The sequence below is a fragment of the Caretta caretta genome, chromosome 3 (genome assembly GCF_965140235.1).
Source record: "Caretta caretta isolate rCarCar2 chromosome 3, rCarCar1.hap1, whole genome shotgun sequence".
In the NCBI taxonomy this organism is placed as follows: domain Eukaryota; kingdom Metazoa; phylum Chordata; order Testudines; family Cheloniidae; genus Caretta; species Caretta caretta.
The window spans coordinates 146,701,023-146,725,212 of record NC_134208.1 but is presented as its reverse complement, the minus strand read 5'-3'; the positions used below and the strand labels follow the sequence as shown (position 1 = coordinate 146,725,212).

Sequence of the window (24,190 nt, the reverse complement as noted above, 5' to 3'; positions counted from 1 at the left end):
GGTCCCAGAGCTTGGGCTCCAGAACAAACCCCAGAAGTCTGCACAACAGAGTAGAAACAGCCTCACCGCAGCCTGAGTCATCGGCGCCAACTCTGTGGGTGCTCCGGGGCTGGAGCACTCACTGAGAAAAAATAGTGGGTGCTAAGCACCCACCGGCAGCCCCTCTATCAGCTCCTCCCCAAACCCCCAGCGCCTCCCGCCTGCCGGCGAGCCCTGCAGATCAGCACTTCCCCCTCCCACCCTGCACCTCCCGCCCACCGCAATCAGCTCTTTTGTGGCGTGCAAGAGATTGGAAGGGAGGGGGAGGAGCAAGGATGCAGTATGCTTGGGGGAGGAGGCAGGGCTGGGTGGGAAGAGGTGGGGCAGAGGTGGAGTGGGGACAGGAAGAGGTGGGGTCTGGATGGGGCCTTGGGGGAAGGGGTGGAGTGTGGGCAGGGCCTGGGGCGGAGCTGGGGGGGTCGAACACCTCTCAGCACTTTGAAAAGTCGGGGTCTGTGTTTTGAGCCCTGTAAGTCCAAGTCAGCCAGCTGTGGGTTTTTCTTTGCCGTGTAGACATACCCTAATTGAATGAGGAGCTCATGCTGGAGGATGATAATAATTTCATGGCTATTGTTGAGGGCGGTGATAATGAACATGCTGTAGATTTAAACAGGTAAGGACATGAGTTCCAGGCTTGCATTGTGGAGACTATTCTACTTGACTATATTTAGTCTTTTGAATGAGTGTCTTGACAAACCTGGAGGGACATTGGCTTACTGAACCCAAACCACTATCATTTCTTGGTCCTGGGGGGAAATAGAAGAGAAATGTTATTCCAGGTACCAAAAAAAAATAATACAAATAAAACAGGTCTGCCATCCTTACTAATGTTGAATAACACATCCGAGACAAAAAGAGAGGATATAATGAAATCCACGTTCTTCCCCCCTCAAGCATCACAAGCCAAAAGCAATGGGGTTCATTGAAATAAAGGTTGGTCCTCCAATCCCAGAGTCAGTCCAGCAGGAGTGTAGGCCGGTAGCAATATTCGTGTCATCACCATGCAGCTTAGTTTTTCTAATGATGGGCCTAGAACCCTAGATCCACAATCATGATTGCTGATCTGGCCTCTGCTGGTGGAATATTTAATTTGATTTGAGATCTTTACTTCATTGATTGTAGCTTTTTCCTTATGGCTTGGTTTCTGTATGTGCTGGGGCTGTGAAGATATCAAATATTTGAGTATGTTTTGTGCTGTGTGCATGCTGTATTTAACTACATTAAACCTTCTTGTATCACTGTGCACAATGTAATTCTAGTATCCTCACTGGATTAAAATATGCTGCATAACCTTCTGTGTTGTATCACATATTTGTGTTGTAGCACATAATTTTGTTGGGACAAAATGCACAACTACTAGAATGTAGACATCCATGTAAATCCGGAGATCTCTCTGCCTAGCTCTGGCTTTTTCACATTGTCTACAGATCCAGAGGAGGAAGGAAGCCGGAGACCCCTTGGGAAGAGGAAAGAAAGGCTCGTGGAGTGAGAGCCCAGGTGATTGGTTGGGAAGCGGTAGGTGAAGTAGTGGGGGAGGAAGGATGAGCTGCGAGCAACCCACCAAAGAGGAAGTGATGGGGGCTGGGTGGGGGAGGCAGACCATCTGCAGAACAAGGAGAAAGAAGCGGTCTTCAGGTAGAAGAGAGTGAAAGGGGAGGGTAGGTGGTGGGCAAGAGCCTACAATAGTATATATAGAGGTGGGGATTGTCTGTGGGATGGGGGAGCAGAGAGTGACACTGGTAAGGTTTTATTTTAAAAGTGCTTGTTCTATTTTAATAGCTGTGATCTCTGGGCATTGATAGCCAGTTTCAGATCTTTGTTCTGAGGGCCATGCAGGGAATTTTTCAGTCATTCTGAAAAGCTGATTGCTGTTGCAGAGAGCTGGGAAGAAATGCAAACCTTGTTTATGTTAAAATTGTAAATAGACCACTAATTTACAAGACTCTAGTTACCTAAAAATAAAGTTTGAAAGTCAGTAATTAGAGCAGGGGTTCTCAACCTTTTTCTTGCTGAGGCCCCCCTCAGCATGGTGTAAAAACACCAGGGCCCAGTGGGGGCAGGAGGGGAACTCAGGGTTCCGGGCCGGCGGGGGGACCCTTGGGCATAGGCATAGATTTACTTCTATTTGCGGAAGTGCTGGGGCTTGGGGCACCAGGTTTCAGCCACGGGGCTCCACAGCCCCCCTGAAAGGGCTCACGGACCCCCCAGGGGGTCTGTGGACCCCAGTTGAGAACCACTGATCTTGAGTATATTGTAGCTTAGAAAACCCTGATCTGCAGAAAGTCTGGAAAATCTCAGTCAAGTTACCAACTCTAAATTCATCTTTGCCTTTGTTATCATCTTTATTTATTCTCCACTTACTACTGGGCAAACCCCCACTACTTGCTATAAAAACGACAGACAAACAATCCCAGGCACTTCTCTTGCTTCCCCTGTGAATCTCATTCTCTGCACCTGAGACGACAAAAGGAAACAGCTGTTGGACTCAGGGGAAGGAGTCTTGACCTGATAGTCTGGTCAGTAATCTGCTAAAGCATGTGGTGAGAAAGTTTGCTTTGCAACTAAAATAGTGTCTTAAGTAGATATTAGTACGTGTTTTAAATTTTTATTTTTCTTCTAACCATTTCTGACTTTTATGCATCATTACTTGAACTCACTTAAAATACATCTCTTTGTAGTTAATAAACTTGTTTTACTGTTGACTCTTACGCAGTGTGTTTAAGTTGAAGTGTCTGGGTAGCTATTTAAGGTAAGGAGTTGGCATGTTATTCCATTAAAGGTGTAATGGACTTAATATATTTGTACGGTCCAGGAAAGGGCTGGGCAGTATGGGACATACATTTCTGGGGGAAGATACGGGGCTGGTGGTGTGTTGGGATCTCCCTGCAATATAACCAAAACCACTGCTTAATTTGTAATGGTAGAGGTGCTGGGGCTCACGCATCATGCAAGCAGCCGTGCAGTGCTCCACAGACATTCCTCTGGCGTGACGTGGAGGCGGAGGGTTGCGCTGCTGTTTGCATCTCTTGTGCGCACAAAAGAACTGATGCGGTAAGTCCAGAGGCGATGGGGCTATGAACTGCCAAGTCCAGAGGTGCCGGGACTCAGCCCCGGCACAAATTAAGCATTAACCGATACTGGTGAGAGCCCAGTGTAGCTAGCAGGCTGCGGTTACATGCAGACACTCAAGGTGTGGCTTGCATGCTGGGAGACTGTGAGTGGCCCAGGTAGGAGCTGCTACAGCAAGGCGTCATACAGCACCCAAAATTGCAGGGCAGGGATGACACAACCCCCACTAGTCTGGATTGTGCCATGGTATATCACAACTGGACATAGTAAAATTGATTTCTGACCTGTATCTGCAGTGTGGTGTCTCTGAAGAATACTGGTGAAGGGGCTTGATTGGATTCTGTTGAGTCCGCTGTGGACAGTGACAGATTCTTTTGTGGAAGGTTAATACACCTCTACCCTGATATAATGCGACCCGATATAACACGAATTCGGATATAACGCAGTAAAGCAGTGCCTTGGGGGGGTGGGGCTGCATGCTCCGCTGGATCAAAGCAAGTTCGATATAACACGGTTTCATCTATAACGCGGTAAGATTTTTTGGCTCCCAAGCACAGAGTTATATCAGGGTAGAGGTGTATTAGATACTGGGGTATCCAGCCTTTACAGTGAAGGCTGTCTTTTTGGTTTTACCTAAAACCCTAACTTGGCTATCAGTATTAGGCTTAGACGAAAAAGTTAGCAACAATCTTTACTCTGAAGAGATCCCAGTCTCTCTGTTTTAAAACCACTGTAAGCCTGAGAAGCAGTTAACCCATCTCCCTTTAGTCCTCTCTCTTTCCTGTTATTGTGGCGACTCATCCAGTTTTACAACTTCTAGTTCGCACACAAACAGCAGCATGATTCTACATCAGCAACTCCCCAGGGTGCTTAACAGATACCTTTACCTTAGGTAAAAAGAACAGGAGTACTTGAACTACAGCTTATGCTCAAAATAAAAGCTTATGCTCAAATAAATGTGTTAGTCTCTAAGGTGCCACAAGTCCTCCTGTTCTTTTTGCGAATACAGACTAACACGGCTGCTACTCTGAAATCTGTCTTTACCTTTGGTGGAAACTTAACAGCCAGTGGGTTAGGTGGAAGAGTATTCCATTCCACATGGAGGCTGAGGGGCTGAACAAGCACAATTTGTTTCTCACCCTTATCCCACTAGGAGTTTCTCCCATTACAATTCATACCAAAGGAAAGCGCAAGTTAAATGTAATGCTCAACACTGGCTGAAATCCATTACAGTTCATGACCAAGAGTTCACACCAGGAGCTTGTAATTCAACACTTCTTTTAGTTTGGCTTTCCCTTATTGGACAAGAGAAACAGGGTGAGGCAGCAGAGAAGCCAGTGAGTTCATATGGAAGAGTTCCTTATCAGCCTCCTCCTCCCTCTCCTCCCAAAGAAAACTAGAGACACGGTTTAAGGGCAGAGTCTGGCAAAAGGCAAAGCAAACTCCAACCATGGCTATGAGCCGCTTTGCTAGGGAAATAGATGCAGTTCTTGATGCAGCTGAAGGGAAAAAAACCGAGGAGCTGCTGATCTCGTACAAGGGGGTGCTATACCCTAGTGTGTTGTGTTGCGCTGAGACCTTCCAAGCATTGGACACCATGGAAGTTAGAAAAGATGATGTCTTCCTAGCTGCTTATCCTAAATGCGGTAAGTCTGGATTTTTTTGGTGCAAAATTGAAAGAAAAGTGCTTAGATGTCAAATATATGTGATCATTTTCTAAGAATGCAGAAAAGCACTGAAATTCAAATGCTACATGCAGTAGTAAATCCTCATTTGTCACAGGGAAACAGTGTGCTAGTGAGCCATGTGTTTTCCTCCTCCGTAATTTCAGATGTGTGTTTATTCTAGCAGCGATAGACATGCTGCTGGCTGTAGTAACTTAAATACAAAGAATCATGCAAGATTATGGTGAGCTTAAATATACAAGTGTAAGGAAATTTTAAGCTTTTGATTCCTATAGTTGCTGTAATTCTGCCTTTTTGTGCCTATGTAGCATTATACCTTCATATATATGGTGAAGAGATGGGGGTCAGTCCACAGAATTCAGAGCCAGAACAGAATCTGAACTGCCCCGAAACTTTGTTAATAACACACGAATGGCAGGCTTAGAGCTGTACACTGGTATAAAGAGGCATGGACCCCATCACTAGTTTAGAACAGACACAGACAAGACAGTTCAGACACAGGTGGGGGAGGGTGCAGGAGCTCCCGTTTGGTGCTCAGGGTGGGGATGTGGGGGGGTGCAGGAGCCAGGGCATGGGGTGTGGGAGGGTGCAGGAGTCAGGGCAGAGGGCTGGGGTCATGAGGGTGTGAGGGAGGTGCAGGAGACAGGGAAGAGGGCTGGGGGTGTGGGCTGGGGTTGCTCCCAGCTCCCTGCCCTGAGCGGCTCACGGCAGGGGGCTGGAGGGGGTATGCCCCCTTCCATGCCCTTCCCCAAGGCCCCGCCCCCACCTCTTCTCTGCTTCCTCATGCCAGCAAACAGCTTATCAGCAGCAGGGAGAGAGAGTGAGGGGGGGGGGGGAATGCAGCACACTGGGGAAAGAGGCGGGGGAGGGGGGAGCTGGGCTGCCCGCGAAGCCTGCCCTGCAGCAGCAGGACAGAGCCCCGGGAGAAGGCAGCACCAAGCTTCTGCCCCCATAGGAGAGAGCGGGGAGCAGAGAAGAGCAGCCAGGGCCCCTTCCGAGCGTGGGCCCTTTAAATAGCCACTGGAGCCCCACCGCCGCTACCCCAGGGCTCCAGCAGCCAGGCTCTGGTGGAAATGTAAAGGGCCCAGGGCTCCAGCCGCTGCTGGGAGCCCCAGGCCCTTGAAATTGCCGCCTGGGGAAGCCGGTCCACCCTGGTACAGCGCACGGGCTCTTGCCGGTACGCCGTACCGGGGCGTACCGGCTTACTTGCACCTCTGTATGTAGGGTTCTCATTCAGCCGGAATAACACAAATCAGGAAAATCCATGGCTACATTCTCTTAATGTAGCTTAACAGTCAACTGTAAAGAAACAGGAAAGGCATCTCTCATACCTCCAGAGCTCACTGTCCTGGTTTTCATTAGCAACACCCTGTCTCCGCTTCTTGTGAAAATAAATCAGCCCTTTCCTTTTTTATGAGTCTGAGCTTAACTAGGTTCCTGATTGCCCTGGCTGTGGGAGACACTCCCAGCTGGGATAACAAAACCCATGATGGGATTTAACCCTCATGTTCCAACTTGCTGTCCTGCTTGGCAGAATCTCCCCCTCACACACCAGTAGGTTAAGGGTGCAATAGCACCACTTTTGGGGGATACATGTGTCAGGGTTTCGTCCCCACTCTGAACTCTAGGGTACAGACGTGGGGACTCGCATGAAAGACCCCCTAAGCTTATTTCTACTAGCTTAGGTTAAAAACTCCCCAGGCACAAATTCTCCACTGTACCTTGGGTTTCAGTAACGCTGCCACCACCAAGTGATTTAACAAAGAACCAGGGAAAAGGACCACTTGGAGTTCCTCTTCCCCCAGCAATCCCCCCAAGCGCTTACACCCCTTTTCCTGGGGAGGCTTGAGAATAATATCCTAACCAATTGGTTACAAAATGATCAAAGACCCAAGCCCCTGGGTCTTGGAACAATGGAAAAATCTGTCAGGTTCTTAAAAGAAGGATTTTATTAAAAAAAAGAAAAAGAAAGGTAAAAATCATCTCTGTAAAATTAGTTTGGAAAATACTTTACAGGGTATTCAGATTCAAAACACAGAGGATCCCCCTCTGGGCAAAACCTTAAAGTTACAGAAAACAGGAATAAACCTCCCTCTTAGCACAGGGAAAATTCACAAGAAAAACAAAAGATAAACTAATCCGCCTTGCTTGGTTTACCTATACCGGTTGCAATATTGGAGGCTTGGATTGGGATGGGTTGGAGAAGATGGATTTCTGTCTAGCCCCTCTCAGTCCCAAGAGAGAACAACCACACAAAACAAAGAGCACAAGCAAAACCTTCCCCCCTCCCAAGATTTGAAAGTATCTTCTTTCCGCATTGGTCCTCTTGGTCAGGTGCCAACCAGGCTATCTGAGCTTCTTAATCCCTTACAGGTAAGGAGGAATTCTAGGCTACCCGTAGCTGTATGGTTATGACAACATGCCATTCAATACCCTTATCGAAGCTGTTCTTAGCCCAAGACTGATGATTTTTTCAGAACACTTGGTAATATTTAGGCTGGTGTCTGTTTGGCCCAGATCCACAAAGGAATGTAGATGCACAAACTCCAGACTTAGGTACCAAAGTCCTAGCTTTAGGCACCATTCCAATTTACAAATCCCCAGTTCAGCTGCTGCCTATGCTATAGACAAACTAAATTTACTCACCACCTCAATTTTTGCTGTAAAAGTCTCCTAGACACCTATGTTTCTTCCTCTGGGCAAATACACTGATGCCTCTGGGAGGCACCCAGATGCCTACCTCACACCTAAGCCCTTCATGATCCTCAAGCCAGAGGCAGATAGGCACTGTCCCAGCTATCTCATCTGTAGGGCCTGATCCATTAGGTGTCCTCAGAGGCAGCCTAATTGCACAAAATGACTTGGGGGGGAAGGGGACGGATTATGTTTTTCTAAAAGATACGTTCTAGGAATTCTTTGGGGGATGTTTATGGCCTGTGTTATACAGGAGATCAGACTAGATGATCACAATGATCCCTTCTGGCCTTGGAATCTATGAACCTTTAGCCTAGTGTTTAGGATACTCACCTGGGATGTGGAAGATTCCCAGATGAATTCCTCCTCTTCCTGATGAGAAGAAGGAACTTGAACTTGGCTCTCCCAGACTCATGATAGTACCCTTGCAGGGATCGTGTGATTGTTGGACAAAGGCATTCCTCTCCCAGTAATACTCTTTTTTTGCCACAGATAGTTACTCCTGAGCACAGCCCGTGCTCTACTCTTCCCTGCCAACCCAAAAGGAAGCATATGTGTAGTAACTGAGCTGACTGGGGAATAGAGAAAGAGCAGGTGGCAGTTTGAGGATGTTGCAGGGAAACCTTATCTTCACTTCTCTGTTCTTCAGTCTTGCAGCAAAGATCTCCTCCTCCTACATGAAGGAGATTCTGTGTAGCAACAAGATCTGAGTCACTGCACGGCAATAAAAGACCCACTGCACCAAGTCTCAGAGCCCAGGTCAATTGATTCAGGCTTACAGGACTTGGGACACGGAGCTAAAAATAGCAGTGTAGACATTTGTGCTTGGGCTGGAGCCTGGGCTCTGACACCTTCTTCCCCCACTGTGGGATTTCAAAGCCCAGGCTCCCCTGAACCCAGATGTCTACACTGCTATTTTTAGTACCACGAGCCTGACTCAGTTGACCCAGGCTGTGAGATTCAGTTGACCCAGGCTATTGGTGCCATGGGTTTTTTATTGCAGTGTAGGCATATCCTTACACTGTGTTCACAAGCTGTACATAGCAGAAGCAGCAGCCTTAAAGTGCTTACAAGGGTTGCCATTATATGCACATAGGCAATGTAAATAAAGTACAGTTGTGCGGGGGATATATAACTTAACTTGTAATTGCCAAAGCACAGGATTTCATTCTCGCCCCCAATGTTGCATTAAAGAGACACACTCAATGTAAAAATCACACTTCTGTCTGAAAATTGTGTACCTACAACTGTTACAAGTTATATAATGGAACACCTACAAGTTATATGGAGGACTAGTATACTGACTCTTTAGAAAGTTATGCTAGATATTTAACAGGCTACAGTTCTGAAATTCCTGCTTGGCTCCTTCTAACAGTTATTTTATGTTTCAGGAAGTAATTGGATTGAACACATTTTAAATGACTTGATATCCGCAGTTCTAAGGGAGGAGGTACCACGAATAAAGCATTTACAAATTCTTGAATTTGGAGTTCCAGAAAAATTTCAGGTCAGCATGGACTAATTCAGGAAGTTTATTTTTAGCATCTAGTATTTTTTTAAATGTCTATATTTTACAGTATCTCATATAAGTACAAAACACTTTACAGAGAGGGTATACACTTCCATATCAAGTAATTTGAAGTTAATTCTCTCAATTACTTTTTGTATGTGGGAACATGTTATAAAAGATTAAAACACGGGCAAACAAGTGTGATTTGAAATGAAATTGACTTTTGTGTACTAAAAGAACAGAACTTAATTTTAACTCTAGTCTGGACCTCCTACTGCTGTATTAGAATTTCCAATCCTTAGTGTCAATTTTGAGTGCAATATTTTAAAAATCTTTTGAGAAGAAAAGGTTAATGAAGTCATTAGCTGATTATTCCTGATTTCTATCCATCCTAGTTTAAGGTGTGACTTTTCCAAAGTGAAGTCAAGCCTATGCCTAAGGGCTTGGCTACACTTGCAGATGCAGAGTGCTGGGAGTTAAACCGGCCTTTGGAGACCGCAGGAGGGAAAACGCTGCCCTGTGTTTACACGATCAGCTGCAAGCACAGTGGTATGGCCACATTAGTAGCTCTTGCAATGCCACCGAGAGCAGTGCATTGTGGTAGCTATCCCAACGTGTAAGTGGCTGCAGCGTGCTTTTCAAATGGAGGAGGGGGGTGGAGTGGAGTGTGACAGTTGTGTTGTGTGTATGTCGGGGGAGAGACAGTGTGTTTTGGGGGGCAGTGTGTGTCAGCATGCTGTCCTGTAAGTTCAGATGGCAGCAGACCCCCCACCTCTTTCTCACACACACATGCCTGGGCAGCAGTGGCATTCCACAGTAATGGTTTGCTTTGTGTCCCGGAGAAGATAAACATGCTGCCTGTCAGAAATGGAGCTTTGAAAGGGGATATCCGCTTGCCTGCAGCCATTACAAGCTACATACCACACAGACTATGCTGACAGCTTGTGCCACACCCTCTCAAAGAAACTGCGGAACCACCTGATCAACATCCTCTACAGCAAACAGGGAAAGATTAAGAATGAGCTCTCAAAACTGGATACTCTCATAAAAAACCAACCTTCCAGAGTTCAAAACAATGAGAAGAGTGGCCACTTGACTTCAGAGGATTATGAGATGTTTCCGGAGGCCAATCCCAGTGCAGTAATGCAACACGTCTCTCAGCAAGCTTTATGCTTCTCGTGGAGGTGGATTGCCAGGAGCGCTCCAGCTGCAGAGTCCAGGCGCTCTAAGTGCCTTGCCAGTGTGGACACCCAGGGCCGTCCCTACCCAGAAGCAAAGTACGCAGCTGCTTAGGGCACCAGCAGATTTGGGGCACTAAATTTCCTGGTGACCTAAGCAGCTGCGTGCTGCTCCAGCCCCTGCTCCGCCTCTTCCTCCTCTGCTCCGTCTGGCTTCTTCCCACTCCTGCTCTGCCCCAGCCCCGCCTCCACTCCACCCCTTCCCCAAAACCCCTGCCCCTGCTCCACCCCAGCCCCGTCCCCACTCCCCGGAGGACTGCAAGGAATCGGGCCCACACTTACCAGCGGCAATAAGTAGAGCAACCCGGCCACAGTGTGCTCCGCTCCGCTGGCTCCCAGCCACACTGCCGGTGCGTGCTGTGGGGCTGTTCCCCCCCTGGGCCCCAAAGCTGGGAGCCCAGGGAGCAAAGCGGAGTGGGCTGGGGCCGGGTCACTCCACTTCCCGCCACCCCATAAGTGTGGGGTCGGGCCTGACTGCCCTGTACTCACCGGGTGGCAGGAAGTGGAGTCATCCGACCCCAGCCCGCTCTGCTCTGCCAGTGAGGGCTGGTGGGTAGTTTCTCCCTGCAGAGGCCTGGGGCCCTACACAGCCCCCCCCGTGGGGGGTGAGGGGGGCCTGCGTAGGGCACCAAAATGGCTAGGGATGGCCCTGTGGACACCTCAGAAGTTAGGATGCCTGGGGCCGATATAATGCACTCTAACTTGCAAGTGTAGCCAAGCCCTATGTCTTTGCAAGATCAGGGGAATGTGTGACTCTAACAGTGTATATGGCTGTGTGTGTGTCTATATGTTATAATTGCAAGCCATGAGTAGTAACACCTGATGGACTGTTACTTTTCTTTATGTGGTTTTATAAGTAATGCACAAGATTGGGAGTCAGAGTTAGGACATCGCTAATGACAGCTCTGTGTCTGGCTTCAGGCGAGACATTTCATCTCTCCTCTTCAGTTTCCTCATTTGTAAAACAGAGATATTATTTATTTTTGTCACAGAGGTGCTGTGAGACTTAATTAATTACCGTTTGAAAATATTTAAGAACCTCAGTTAAGAGATCATATGGGCTGACAGCAATGGAGCAAAACCTGAGTAAAATCTGAGACAGTGTTGCAGGACTAAGGGTATGTCTACACTGGCAGAGTTACTGTGCCGGCAGTTTCAGCGCCGCTTAGAGAGCATTGACGAGAAACTGCTGTTGTGTGTTCACACCGTCAGCTGCTTGCGTAACAGTGTGTTCACACTTGTGGCACTTGCAGTGGTATTCGGAGCGGTGCACTCTGGGCAGCTATCCCACAGAGCATCTCTTCTGCTACTAAGAGTTGTGGGAAGGCGGAGGGGGTTGCGGGGCATCCTGGGTCCTGTCCCAATGCCCTGTGATGCATTGCTTCACATCCCAGCAATCCCTGTGCTTCTGTCTGCATTTGGCGCCTCATTGACCTCGCCACACGTAGTAACTATGACCCGAGATTGCTTGTGGCATTCACGGAGGTGCTGACCACAGTGGAATGCTGCTTTTGGGCTCGGGAAACAAGCACTGAGTGGTGGGATCATCCTGCACGTTTCGGATGATGAGCAGTGGCTGCAGAACTTTCGGTTGAGGAAAGCCACATTCTTGGGACTGTGTGATGAACTCACACCAGCCCTGTGGTGCAAGGATACAAGAATGAGCGCTGCCCTGCTGTTGGAGAAGCGCGTGGCGAGTGCACTGTGTAAGTCGGCTATTCCAGACTGCTACCAATTGGTCACTAACCAGTTCGGAGTGGGAAAGTCAACAGTTGGACTCAGGTTGACAGAAGCGTGCAGGGCCATTAACCACATCCTGCTCCAAAAGACTGTGACTCTGGGCAACATGCATAACATTGTGGATGGCTTTGCACAAATGGACTTCCCTAACTGCGGAGGGGCGACAGATGGCACGCATATTCCAATTCTGGCACAAGACCAACTAGCCACTGAGTACATTTATCGGAAGGGGTATTTCTCTATGGTTCTTCAGGTGCTTGTGGATCACCGTGGGTGTTTCACGGACGTTAACGCAGGCTGGTCCGGAAAGGTGCATGACATATACACCTTTCGGAACACTGGCCTATTCAGGAAGCTGCAAGCAGGGACTTTATCCCCAGACCAGAAGATCACCGTAGGGGAAGTCAAAATGCCCACTGTGATCCTGGGAGACCCCGCCTACACCTTAATGCTGTGGCCTATGAAGCCATACATGGGACACCTGGACAGCAGCAAGGAGCGGTTCAACAACAGGCTGAGCAAGTGCAGAATGACTGTTAAGTATGCTTTTGGCCATTTAAAGGCCCGCTGGCGCTGCCTCTATGGGAGGCTGTACCTGGCCGATGACAATATTCCTATGCTTATAGCTGCGTGCTGTACGCGCTATAGTATTTGTGAAGGAAAGGGTGAAAGCTTGACACAGGGCTGGACCACTAAGGCTCAGTGCCTGGAGGCTGAATTTGAACAGTCAGAGACCAGGGCTATTAGAGGGGCGCAGCATGGGTCCATAGGATCAGGGATGCCTTGAGGGAGCAATTTGAAGCTGAAAGCCACTAAGATTTGTTGCTATGCTCAGGAGAGCAGTTCTTGTAATGCCAGGAGGTGATTGTGATTGGTGCAGACGATGCACTATGAAAGTGTAAGGAAACTGCCTGTTCCTTTGTGGGGCTCTCTTTGCTTTCAATTAATGGAATAAAGATTGCTTTCACACCAAAACAATTATCTTATTAAAAAACAACCGGAGGAGAGAGACAAACAAAAAAACACATCAGCACTGTGGGGGCTGGGGGAAGGGAGGGTCCCAGGATTGTTAAAGATTTGGGTATGTCCAGGTATCATATCCAACCTTCTCCTTTGGAGTACAGTGCAGCGGGTACTGTACTTCAGTAGGGCTAAACTGCAGAGGGACGAGTGTTGAGTGCAGTTGAGTGCACTGGGAGTCCGGAGGGCTGGACTGTGGCGGGGCAGGAGTGGAATGCAGCGGGTACAGACTAGAGCCAGGAGGTTGATAAGAGTGTGTTGGCGGTGTCTGGAGGGGGGTTGCATGGGAAAGAGTTTTGTGACAGTGGCTGCAGGGGAGGGTGAGCGAGGAGCTGCTCAGTTTGCAGTGCTAGTAATGCCTAGAGTGTGTCCGCTTGGCGCTCCATAACGTTTAATAGCCACTCCGTAGCTTCGTTCTGGAGCTCCACGTTCTCCTTTCAGTCCCTCTTCTCACTGTCCCTCCACTCCTTCAATTCTTGTGTTTCGGCTGCAGAATGCATCATGACCTCATGCAGAAAGTCCTCTGTAGTTCTTCAGGGCTGCTTTCTAATTCTGTGCAGCCTTTTAGCCGGTGATAACAAAGAGGGAGGCTGGGCTCCCAAGGTCATATCTGTGAAGCCAAAATGCAACATTTTACAGAAGCAACACACAGACCACTGATTTAAAACCCAGCCACAGTTCACATACCTGTCACTAACTGGCTGACCCCAGGCAAGCACACATGAGCCACGACCCCCAAAATGGTGAGTAACTGTAGGGGCAGGGGAAATCAGTGTTCCAGAACTGTACTGTACACTGGGCATGTGGCTCTTGGGGAGAACCAGCACTGTATGGGGGGGCCTTACATCATTACTATCCCCACATTTTCCACAGGCTGTGTTCGTTTTGGAAGATATCTCGCTGCTGAGGGTTAGAAGGGAATCAAGGGAGGGTCTTCTCCAAGACTGCGGCTTCCGCCCTGGCCCTTATGTGGCTCGCCTGTGTGTGGCAATGATCCGTCCCCCCCCCCCCACCCTAGTGACGGCAGAGTGGCGCGGGAAAGTTACCCTTAATGGGGCAAGAAATCAAGCAGCTCTGCCAAAGAACCTGTGGCAGTGGGTTGCCCAGTATCTCCATGAGATCTCTGAGGCAGATTCCCGTGAAGTGAGGGAGTCAATCAACACCCTCTTCCGCCGCTCAGACTAGGCATTTGGTGGTATGCACATCATACAGATGCAAACCTGCTTTCTGCAACCCTTCTGCCCCCAACAACTCACTTCAGCGATTCCCAAAATCAAATCCACTTACCAGGGGCCTCCTCTCCTGTTTGCACTTTGCCAAGATCCGACAGCTGTGACTGGCTAACCTCCTGTGGGGTAGAGAAGAGCTCCAGGCTGCATGCATCTCTGACCTCCGAGTTGTCCTCTACCTCTGGGTCTCCCTCCCCCTCCACAGCTCCTGCACTTTGACCCTGCGTTCCACAGCTCCTGCACTTTGTGCAGGCGTTCCACAGCTCCTGCACTTTGACCTTGCATTGTAGTGTGTCCTGGTCATGGCCCCTTTCTGTCATGCATCGTGAGATCTGTCCGTAGGTATCATAATTCCTACAGCAGGAGCGCAGCTGGGACTGGACAGCCTCCTCTCCCCAAATGCCGATGAGGTCCAGCAGCTCGACATTGCTCCAAGCAAGAGATCACCTGGTGCGTGGAGCTGCATGGTCACCTGGAGAGATGCGCTGAGACCACTGCAGGCGTCACCGAGCAAACAGGAAGGGGACTTTCAGAATTCCCAAGGAATTTACGGGGTGGGGATGACGCTTGGTCACCCGAGGGCAGGGCAGTCAAGTTCAAACCGATGACCAGAGAGGTGAGGACAGGCATCGTGGGACACCTCCCGGAGGCCAGTCGCAGCACTGTAATCGACCAGGAGGTCTACACTGGCGCCGTGGCGCTGTAGCCCCGGCGCAGAAAGCTCCAAGCCTCTTGTCAGGGTGGTTTTTTTACAGCGCTGCAACTGCACAGTTTCTGCGCACCCAGTGGCGTGGCCGTGCGTGCACCTCGGGAGTTACAGCGCAGAAAGCTGCTTTACTCCGCAGAAACTTGCCAGTGTAGACAAGGCCTAAGGGAAAATCCCTAAACAGGAGGAACTGGTGTACAGCAGGAAAAGCAGTGGCTATTCCAAGATACAAGGGAGTAGCCAATATAGCCTGTTGTTCTCCAGTTTAGTACATGAGAAAATTCACTGCTCATGCTTATCTCTTCCATGATCTACCCTGGAACTCTGCTCTACAGTGCACAGGAGGGTGTGGAGTCCCTCTGTGTTTACGTGTGTGTTTTCTGCAGCGGCAGCCACCGGTGCATGTTCTTTTTCTGTTGCAATGGCACAAAAGCTCGCCTTTATAATTATAATGAATTAAGAGCAAGAACAATGCAAACAGCTTTCTTTTTTTAACTATCTGGCCTACGTATGCTACCTGCTTTGTGACAATTTTGAAATCTGCTAAAAATGATAGAATTCTGCAGAAACTAGGCTTTAATAACAATGCCATCTAGATGACATTATGAAGGACGAGAAGAACCAAGAAGAGAGACTACAATTTAACAATTACCAATAAAAATTCTTTCCATGCAAAATAGATGTTTAGATCAAATTTACACTGTGACAGACTGGATCACAGAAATCCCTTTGGGACTGCCAACTGATGTGCTGACACTACCCAAGAGCCCGGTTCCCATGGCAGCTTAGGACTTGAGTGTCCTGCCTGGTTTGAGCCAGACATGCTAGCCTGCTGCAAACCCAGACCCAGGTCTGAACCACATCCCCTAAACGCTGCAGGCGTAACTGAAAACAGCTTAAGAAGTGTTCCTGTCTCTAACACTCAGATGCCCAGATCCCAATGGGGTCCAAACACCAAATAAATCCGTTTTACCCCATATAAAGCTTATACAGGGTAAACTCATAAATTGTTTGCCCTCTATAACACTGATAGAGAGATATGCACAGCTGTGTGCCCCCACAGGTATTAATACATACTCTGGGGGGATTAATAAGTAAAAAGTGATTTTATTAAATACAAAAAGTAGGATTTAAGTGATTCCAAGTAATAACAGACAGAACAAAGTAAATGACCAAACAAAATAAAATAAAACGCGCAAGCCTGTGCCTAATACAGTAAGAAAGTGATTACAGATGAAATCTCACTCTCAGAGATGTTTCAGTAAGCTTCTTTTACAGACTAGTCTCTTTCTAGTCTGGATCCAGCATTCACTCACCCCTGCTATTGTTACCTTCCTTTGCTCCAGTTTCTTTCAGGTATCCTTTGGGGGTGGAGGGCTATCTCTTGAGCCAGCTGAAGACAAAATGGAGGGGTTGAAATAGACTTTCTCTTGTGGGTGGACACCCCCTCCCCGATATAGAAACCATCTACAAAATGGAGTTTTGGAGTCACATGGGCAAGTCACATGTCCATGCATGACTCAGAACTTACAGGTGGCAGCCATTGTTCACATGCTACCTTCAACGTCCTCAGGTAGACTTCTTATGTGGATTGAAGTCTTCCAAGAACCATTGTCTGTTAAGTGTTTCTTGACTGGGCACTTAACTTGCAAATTCCTTTCTAAAGAAGCTGACCAAATGTCTTACTAAGGCAACTTACAATCAAACAAGTACACAGCCAACATTCATAACTTCAAGAACAAAAACGATACATGCATACAAATAGGATGAATATATTCAGTAGATCATAATCTTTGCAGAGATATGTTACATGGCCTATTTAGCATAAAACATATTCTAGTTATGTCATATTTACTTTCATAAGCATATTTCCATAAAACATTATGGGGTGCAATGTCACATACACATATTATAAATTGTCAACATATTCGAGGTAGATATGTTGTGATTCCTTTTTTTTCACATATTCTTTTTGTTTTGATTTAGAAAATAAAAAGTTTACCTTCGCCACGTCTTTTTATCACACATCTCCATTGTGATAATATTCCCAAGGCTGTTTTGGGGAGTAACGCAAAGGTAAGTGAGCATTTTAATATTTGATATTATTCACTTTCCAAGCAACTCCCAGTTTTCCTCTGGCAAAAGTTCTCTACAGGATTGCCTGGAAAACAGGAATTCAGTTTCACAAAAAAATTCAAGGTTACAGCATTTGGTTTTGTTCGGCATTGGGATGTAACCAAGAACGGTGGAATTTTTTTTGTGAAAAAACAGATTGAGGAGAGCAAGGACTTGAACCTGGGTCTCTGATGTTCCAGGTTAATGCCGTAACTGTTGGGACTTTGGCTATTCTGAGATGTGTGTGTGTATGCCTCTCTCTCCCTCCCATTTTAACCAGAAATGAATAAATTTCTGGGAAAACTTTTGGCCAGTCAGCATTTTCTGGTGAAAACCATTTCACTGTAAAATTCCTGACCAACTCTAGTTCTCTACTTCGCTTTTTCAGATCCCACAATCTGACATCTTTCACTATAAAAGTGGAATTCAGTTTTTACTGGTTGTTGTTTGTAATTCACACAAAGGTCAAATCTTAGATCCCAGCCCTGCAAGGTGAGCTGTATAGGATAGCCCTTATTGCTCCATGGAACCCCCATGAAGTCGTAGGGGCTCCAAGCAGGTGTAAGGTCTCTCCACACAAATCAATTTGCAGGATTGGGGCCTCACTTTCCAAATTTCAGTTCCTGTAAGAGCTGATACGTTTTTAATGCAGGACCCTTGAGATCAAAGGTTACCTTAAAATACCAAAGACTCATGTGCCTTTGCTGTTTTAAAAGGTACTGGTGTTACTTCGAAATCCAAAAGATGCAGCTGTATCCTATTACCACTTCTACAACAAAAATCCTGGGCTTCCAAATGTCAGCTCCTGGGATGAGTTCTTTCAGAAGTTCATGAGTGGAGAAGGTACAGTTATTAGATCTTTGCTATGTTTCTCAGTGGCGTTTATAAACACTCTAGTACAGTGTTCTCAACTCTTCTTTGGTCTGCAGTCCAAAAAGGGAATCTGTGATCATCATGTTAAAACTAATCCCAAATGGATTCAAACTAATGATCTGGGTTGGAGAGGGCAGGGGAGCTGGTGCTAAGGAGTCAAAGGTGCTTCACTCTTCTTCAACCCTGAGCAATGCTCAGCACTCGGAGCATTGCTGTGGAGATATTCAAATGGTCAGGATGGTGAAGTATACAGGGATTCCACTTCATCCCTAGCACACAAAGGGTAAACTCCAGCTTTCCTTTTCTTTCTGGCAGGCATTATCCTTCTTGTGATTTCACATCTTAAAAACTAGATTTATGAGTGAGTTTCTCCCCCTTTGTTCTCAGCTACTTTTTTCTCTTGCTTTCATTTGCATCTCAGAGCAGGGGTACACATTTTAGAGCAATTCAAAATAAAAGTTTGGGGTAAAATTTTTAAAAATGCCATAGTGACTTAGGAGCCTAACCCTCATTGACTTTCAGTGAGACTTAATCACCTAAAGGCCATATTTTTAAAGGCATATAAGTGCCTAAAGATGCAGATAGATGCCTAGCGAGATTTCAAAAAGCACCTAGGTACCTAATTCCCATAGACTTCAAGCACTTTTGAAAATTCCACCTGGCACCTATCTGCCCATTATATCGAAATCACTTTTGAAAATGGGATTCAGGTTTTCTAAATCTCTTAGGCACTTTTGAAAATTTGGCCCTTTATTTATAATTGAGCAGAGGTTTGAGCTACAACTGAAATAGATAAACCCCTTTCTGTAAACTGAAGAACTCAGTATTAGTCTCACTATCATCTGTTGACAAAGAGCACTATTATGCTGGAAAGAACAGTATTCCAAAGAGCGTTCATGCTGTCAAAGCAATGGGAGCAGACATGAGTTGCAGATTTCCTGTCATGTCAAGAAGCTTCATAGCAATCGGGCTCAAACAGACTCAAGGAAAACGACAGTGAGAGCCACCCTGCATTTCAAGTGAAGTTCTCTTGTAAAGGGGAAAAAGAGATTGTAAAAATGGCATAGTGGATTTTGTACACATCTCTTTATTACTTCCAGATCAGAAGTGCTAGGCTTACAAACAAACAATGTTTCATGTAACTGCCAGCTCCTCAAATTTCATCTGGGATTTGTGAATCAAGTTGGGCTCTTTCCTTCTTCAACACCGCTTCCAGTGATAAGGACTCTGCAGGCCAAACTGCACTCTTAGTAAGATCTGTACAACCCCACTGGCCTGTCATGCCAATTTAGCAAGCTATTTTGATGATGACGTTGCACAAAATGGAATAGATTCCAGCTTGTACTCTCCTAACTGTGCTGATTTGGCAGAGTTTAATGCTTTTCACTCCTTTTAAGATGCATTTTATTTCAGAAAGTAAGCAGAGAGGGCACTGTATATACTTAGGAAAACAGACCTGTTTAGTAAGAAGGTGCCTTGTTTTACATACTCATTTTGCAGAGAACAGCACTTTAACAAAAGTCAAAGCCAAACCCTCTGTCATACGAGCTACTCTGACACTGAGGTGCATTTCAGGGATTTTGAGAAGTTGCTGACAGTATAATACAGTGTCTATGTACGATATAAGCAAAGTCTCTTTATTTCACCCCTTTTTTTGTGCACTTCTGTCAGGAAAGAGACCAGAAATCAGCTGGATCTGTCCGGCTGAGAAATCCCCTGATGTAGGAGAGCTTTCCATGGATGCAAAGCTGGCATTCTTGATTCTTGTACTATTCTGCCGCTATAACTGGCACAGGGGTGGTGTCAAGAGACTAATCTTAATTGGTGAATAGTTCCTTGGGGACTTTGCCACTTACCATAGGTTAGAGTAGCCTCTAGGCTGCTTGAAGTTACCGTGGAGCCAGGTCTGAGCTGGGCAGAGAATCAGGGAACCGTAACCATAAACTGCCTTACAGCCCCTGAAGCAAATGGAGGAAATTTAATATAGCAAAGAGTCTGTGCCATATTCTAGTAAACAATTATTGGAAAATAAAGTATACTGGTAGAAACTAATTGTTTATATTTTGTAAGGGCCTATCCATGCAAGCACTTATGCATGTGAGTAAAATTTACTCACATTAATAATCCCACTAAAGTAAAGGAAATTATTCGTATGGTGAGTGTTTGCAGGACCTTAAATCTGTGTTGTTGGGGTTATTTTTTTTTAACTTCGCCATTTCATAAGTGCAATGTTAGCCTGGTTATGTGATAGATTGAATATACACACATGGCTGCGTTACTGATTACTACAAAATGTATTCAAGAATTAATTTGTTGTAAACAGATTTTTTTTAAAACTTGTCATGTAGAAACGGTATAGCTTGATTATGTAAAAATAGTTGGAAGAAGAAAGTGAAAAGTCAAGTCTGGAGTGAATGACTTCCAAAATAACATCTGTCCCCTCCTCCCCCCAAAGAAAAAGAAAAAGGAAAAAAAAAGAACTAAGAACAGCGTACTGAAGGATTAGACGATCTAAGCTCTCCAGGACTCTATGTTGAAGTTAACCTATACATTTCATCTTGGGGCAATTTAAATATACTTTAAATTATCTTCTGTTTTTGACCTGTCTGCCTTAACTTCATTTTAGTCTGCTGGAACTCATATTTTGACCATATTCTTGCCTGGAACAAACACATGGATAAAGAGAATATCATGATCATCACCTATGAAGAAATGAAAGAGGTAAATATGTGTAGAAAGTTAAAAATGGAAAAGACTTATTAGGTCTTGTACTCAGTTCTGATACAGAATTGCTCCCTTCAGTATATTCTCAAGCATCTTGTCCCATCCAGTTTTCATTTTGTCCCAGGCAAAACCTTATTGTGCAGAGAACAGGTATATGATGTTGCAGCCTGTTTTCCCACTGGCTACTAGCCCTTCTTTCTGCAGCCCAGCTCCCTCCTCAAGCACGAAAGCCTTGATCCTGCAACATTAAGCACGTGCATGAGAGTGGTCCCATTGACTTCAGTGAGACTGTTCACGTGCTTAAAGTTAAGCATGTCCATGTTAGCAGTTTGAGGATCTTAAACTGTAAATTCTCTGGGTTAGGTAATGCCAATGCTTATATAGAACAATACTAATTGATGTGGCTAGATAAATGATATCAGTAGTAATTAATACTAAAATAAAGAGATCCATGCAGAAGATTGAGAGCATTCACTTAACACATTGCCATTTGGGAAGGGAGGCACATTCCAAAATCTTATCAAAAGTAACCACCATTCCTGCAACTTCCTGCTGCTGAACCGAATATATTTCTCTAATGTTCTGCCCTTTATATGGATGAGAATATTATCAACTACATTCATTTGACAAGATAGAGGGAAAATGTCTGGCATGTTTGCTTTAACTTATACATAACTCTATCGCATTTTTGTTTTTCAGAACTTACCTCAAGGAGTGAAACAAATAGCTGAATTTTTGGGGTTCTCTCTGCCTGAGGAGAAGATTCAGTCTATTGCAGAGAATGCCACCTTTGAATCAATGAGCAATAAATCCCAAGAAACACATGGAAAATTTGGTCCCATCCTTTTCAGAAAAGGTACATTTATACAGAGCGGTGATAGTCCTAGAGTTTAGAACAGGTATCCAAATTGGTCATGGGAGCTAATTAACATTTAAAAGGCTTGATAAGATGCATGACTGTTGTGACCATTTCAGGAGCTCCCAAATGCAGAATTAATGCATTTAATTCATAGCTGATAATGAATTTTCTTCTCCTGAAAATGGACATCCCTAGCTAGATTATCACTCAGGCACTGAATGCTGTTCTTTCAAAATATGAGCTCTGTGGAAAATACCTTGGTTGTAAAAGGTGCATGCATATATACCTGTAAAATTTAGTGCAAAGGGTTTTCTTTAACCTAAAATTTTAAGAACACCATCCACATTGAAGCCTCATATTGATTTGAAATGTGGTAATAAGTTCAGTCATTCCAACTGTTTGTGTCAGCATTTCATTGTTATCTACCGCTACCTGACAGGTGATCTTATACTTCCAGGAATATTTATGAGTTTATTTCATTGTTCTTTTGCAGGTACTGTTGGAGATTGGAAGAATCTGTTCACTGAAGCTCAAAGCCAAGAAATGGATGCCAAATTTGAAGAATGTTTAGCAGGAACGAAACTGGGAGCCAGGCTAAAATATGATAAATACTGCAAATATTAAATCCTTGAATATCAGAATGACATTAGCATTTACTCAGAAACATCATCTATTTTACTACCTTTTGTTTGAGAATGTAGAGATTAAAATAATTAGCCTTTCACGCAAGAATTTTCACACAAAAAACAACCAAACCCAAGACACAGTAAATAAGGCTAGTGGTCCAAATACTGCCCATCTGTGACTTATTTAGGCTTAGAATCTCCTGTGCATAGTGGCACATGAGGCAACCCACTTTTCCTACTGCTGCCTGTCCAGAACAAGATATTTGACTCAATTGTAAATTGTCTCCATGATGGCAACAACTTTTGCAATTGTCTTGCAATAGGCCATTTTTTCTCCTTCATGCCTTCTCTTCCCTCCAGGCGGAATCCAATAGAATGCTACGACTACACTATGCAGCTTTTAGCAACACGGCTGTGCCGCTATAGCCGTGCTGCTAAAAGCCGCGCAATGTAGCTGCTGTTTGTCGTCAGGAGAGAGCTCTCCTGCCGACAAAAAAATTCCACCCACAACGAGCAGCAGCAGCTTTGTCGGTAGGTTCACACCGGCACTTTTCGTTGGTAAAACTTTTGTCGTTCGGGCTGGCGGTTTTTGTCGTTCAGGGGGTGTTAAAAAAATGTTTTGCCAATGAAGTCCCAGTGTAGACACAGCTAAGATATACCTTTGTGCTTCTGCCTTGTGGTAGCCTGATGACATTGTTGGGGACACTGGGGCATGGCCACTAGGTAACTCGAGGGGATGGAAGACAACGAGTGTCGATGAAGCCCCCTCGCACTAGGCCCAAGTGTCCTTGGCCCCCTGCCTGGAGGCACTCACAGCAGTTATGCTGAGGATCTGCAACAATATGTTGCAGAGTCAGACTGCCTGAAACTAAGCAAGGCCGAACAGGGCAGATATGAAAGAACAATGCTGAATAAAGCAGCATTTGTATGGTATAACAAATGAGAACAAGGGAACTAGCTGGGAACTGGATTGGCTGGCTATATGGATACTTAGGGCAGCTTGCTATTGGATAAGTATGCTGGGAAAAAGGATGTATAAAAGCCTGTGTAACTTCCTGCTCTGTGTGCAGGATTTGAGATTCTATTCTCCCTGTACCTTTTTGCAGCGGCAAATAAACTTTTCTGCTTCTCCACCCCGTTGTGATTATTGGGTGTAGCACAACGGGTCGCGAACCAACCTCAGCTGTTGTTTAGCCTCTCGGCACTGGGTGCCGGCAACAGCTTTTGGCGTCCCTGGGTGGGCGACGAGGCTGCTATTTAGCCTTGCCCGGACCCCTCCTGGAGGTCGAGGATTGCGGCGAGAACCGACGCCCAGCGCGCACCGGTGAGTTCATTGGGGGCCTCGGAGGAGACGCAATTTGATCGACCCCTGAGGGCACAACGGTGAAACGCACTCATATAGTGGAGAAGCAACTGTGGACGACGGTGAGGAACCGGTCCCTTGGATAAGGTAGGAACCTTTGGAAATCCGGCTTGTTTGCTCTGTTGGAACCTGGGGACGCCCAGAGTTCCCCTGTATGTATGGGACAGGGACAGAGCTCGGGGGTTAGGGCACGGTGTACGCCCCTAGAATGCATTCTAGCAAACTGGAAGGTATTTGGTGCGGATCCAATGACTAAGAGCCAATTAAAACGATTCTGTACAGTTGACTGGCCTCAATATCAACTAGAGGACCAGGAGTGGTGGCCACCAGGAGGGTCAATTAATTACAACACAATCCTTCAGTTACTCCTGTTCTGTCAGAGAACAAGGAAATGGAATGAACATATGTATGCGCATTTGTTTCTGACTTTATGTACTCGACCAGATATTTTACAGCCCTGTAATCTGACTCCGACTGGTTCGGTAGCAGCTAATGTTATTCCCCAGACCCCCACCCCCACTGTAATGGCAGAGCCGGTGTCCCCTTCGGCCCCTACACCCACACCTTGTAAGTCCCCAATGGTTGGCCTATACCCCTTAATCACCGAAACTAAAGTCGCCCGGTCTGGATCGGACAGGTGTCCGGCCACGACTATGCAGGTTTATACTCATGTGCCCTTTAATCCTGTGGATTTGGCTGC

General features: G+C 46.1%; 1 protein-coding gene across 1 annotated transcript; it reads left to right on the top strand.

The window, feature by feature from the left end:
• Window positions 1–4,432: 4,432 nt before the first annotated feature.
• LOC125629588 (sulfotransferase 6B1) lies at window positions 4,433–23,260 on the top strand. Its single transcript, XM_048834962.2, has 7 exons — window positions 4,433–4,754; window positions 8,879–8,994; window positions 16,917–17,006; window positions 17,762–17,888; window positions 20,545–20,639; window positions 21,342–21,498; window positions 21,995–23,260. The coding sequence occupies exons 1-7, from the start codon at window positions 4,559–4,561 to the stop codon at window positions 22,123–22,125; spliced, it is 912 nt and encodes a 303-aa protein (XP_048690919.1). The 5' UTR covers window positions 4,433–4,558; the 3' UTR covers window positions 22,126–23,260.
• Window positions 23,261–24,190: the final 930 nt, after the last annotated feature.

What these genes read in the sequence shown, in the direction of transcription:
- LOC125629588 (XM_048834962.2), top strand. Translation starts at nt 4,559, where the DNA reads ATGGCTATGAGCCGCTTTGCTAGGGAAATAGATGCAGTTCTTGATGCA. An exon ending in GAGTTCCAGAAAAATTTCAG is followed by an intron (nt 8,995 to 16,916) that starts GTCAGCATGGAC and finishes GTTTTGATTTAG; the next exon opens with AAAATAAAAAGTTTACCTTC. An exon ending in TCCCATCCTTTTCAGAAAAG is followed by an intron (nt 21,499 to 21,994) that starts GTACATTTATAC and finishes GTTCTTTTGCAG; the next exon opens with GTACTGTTGGAGATTGGAAG.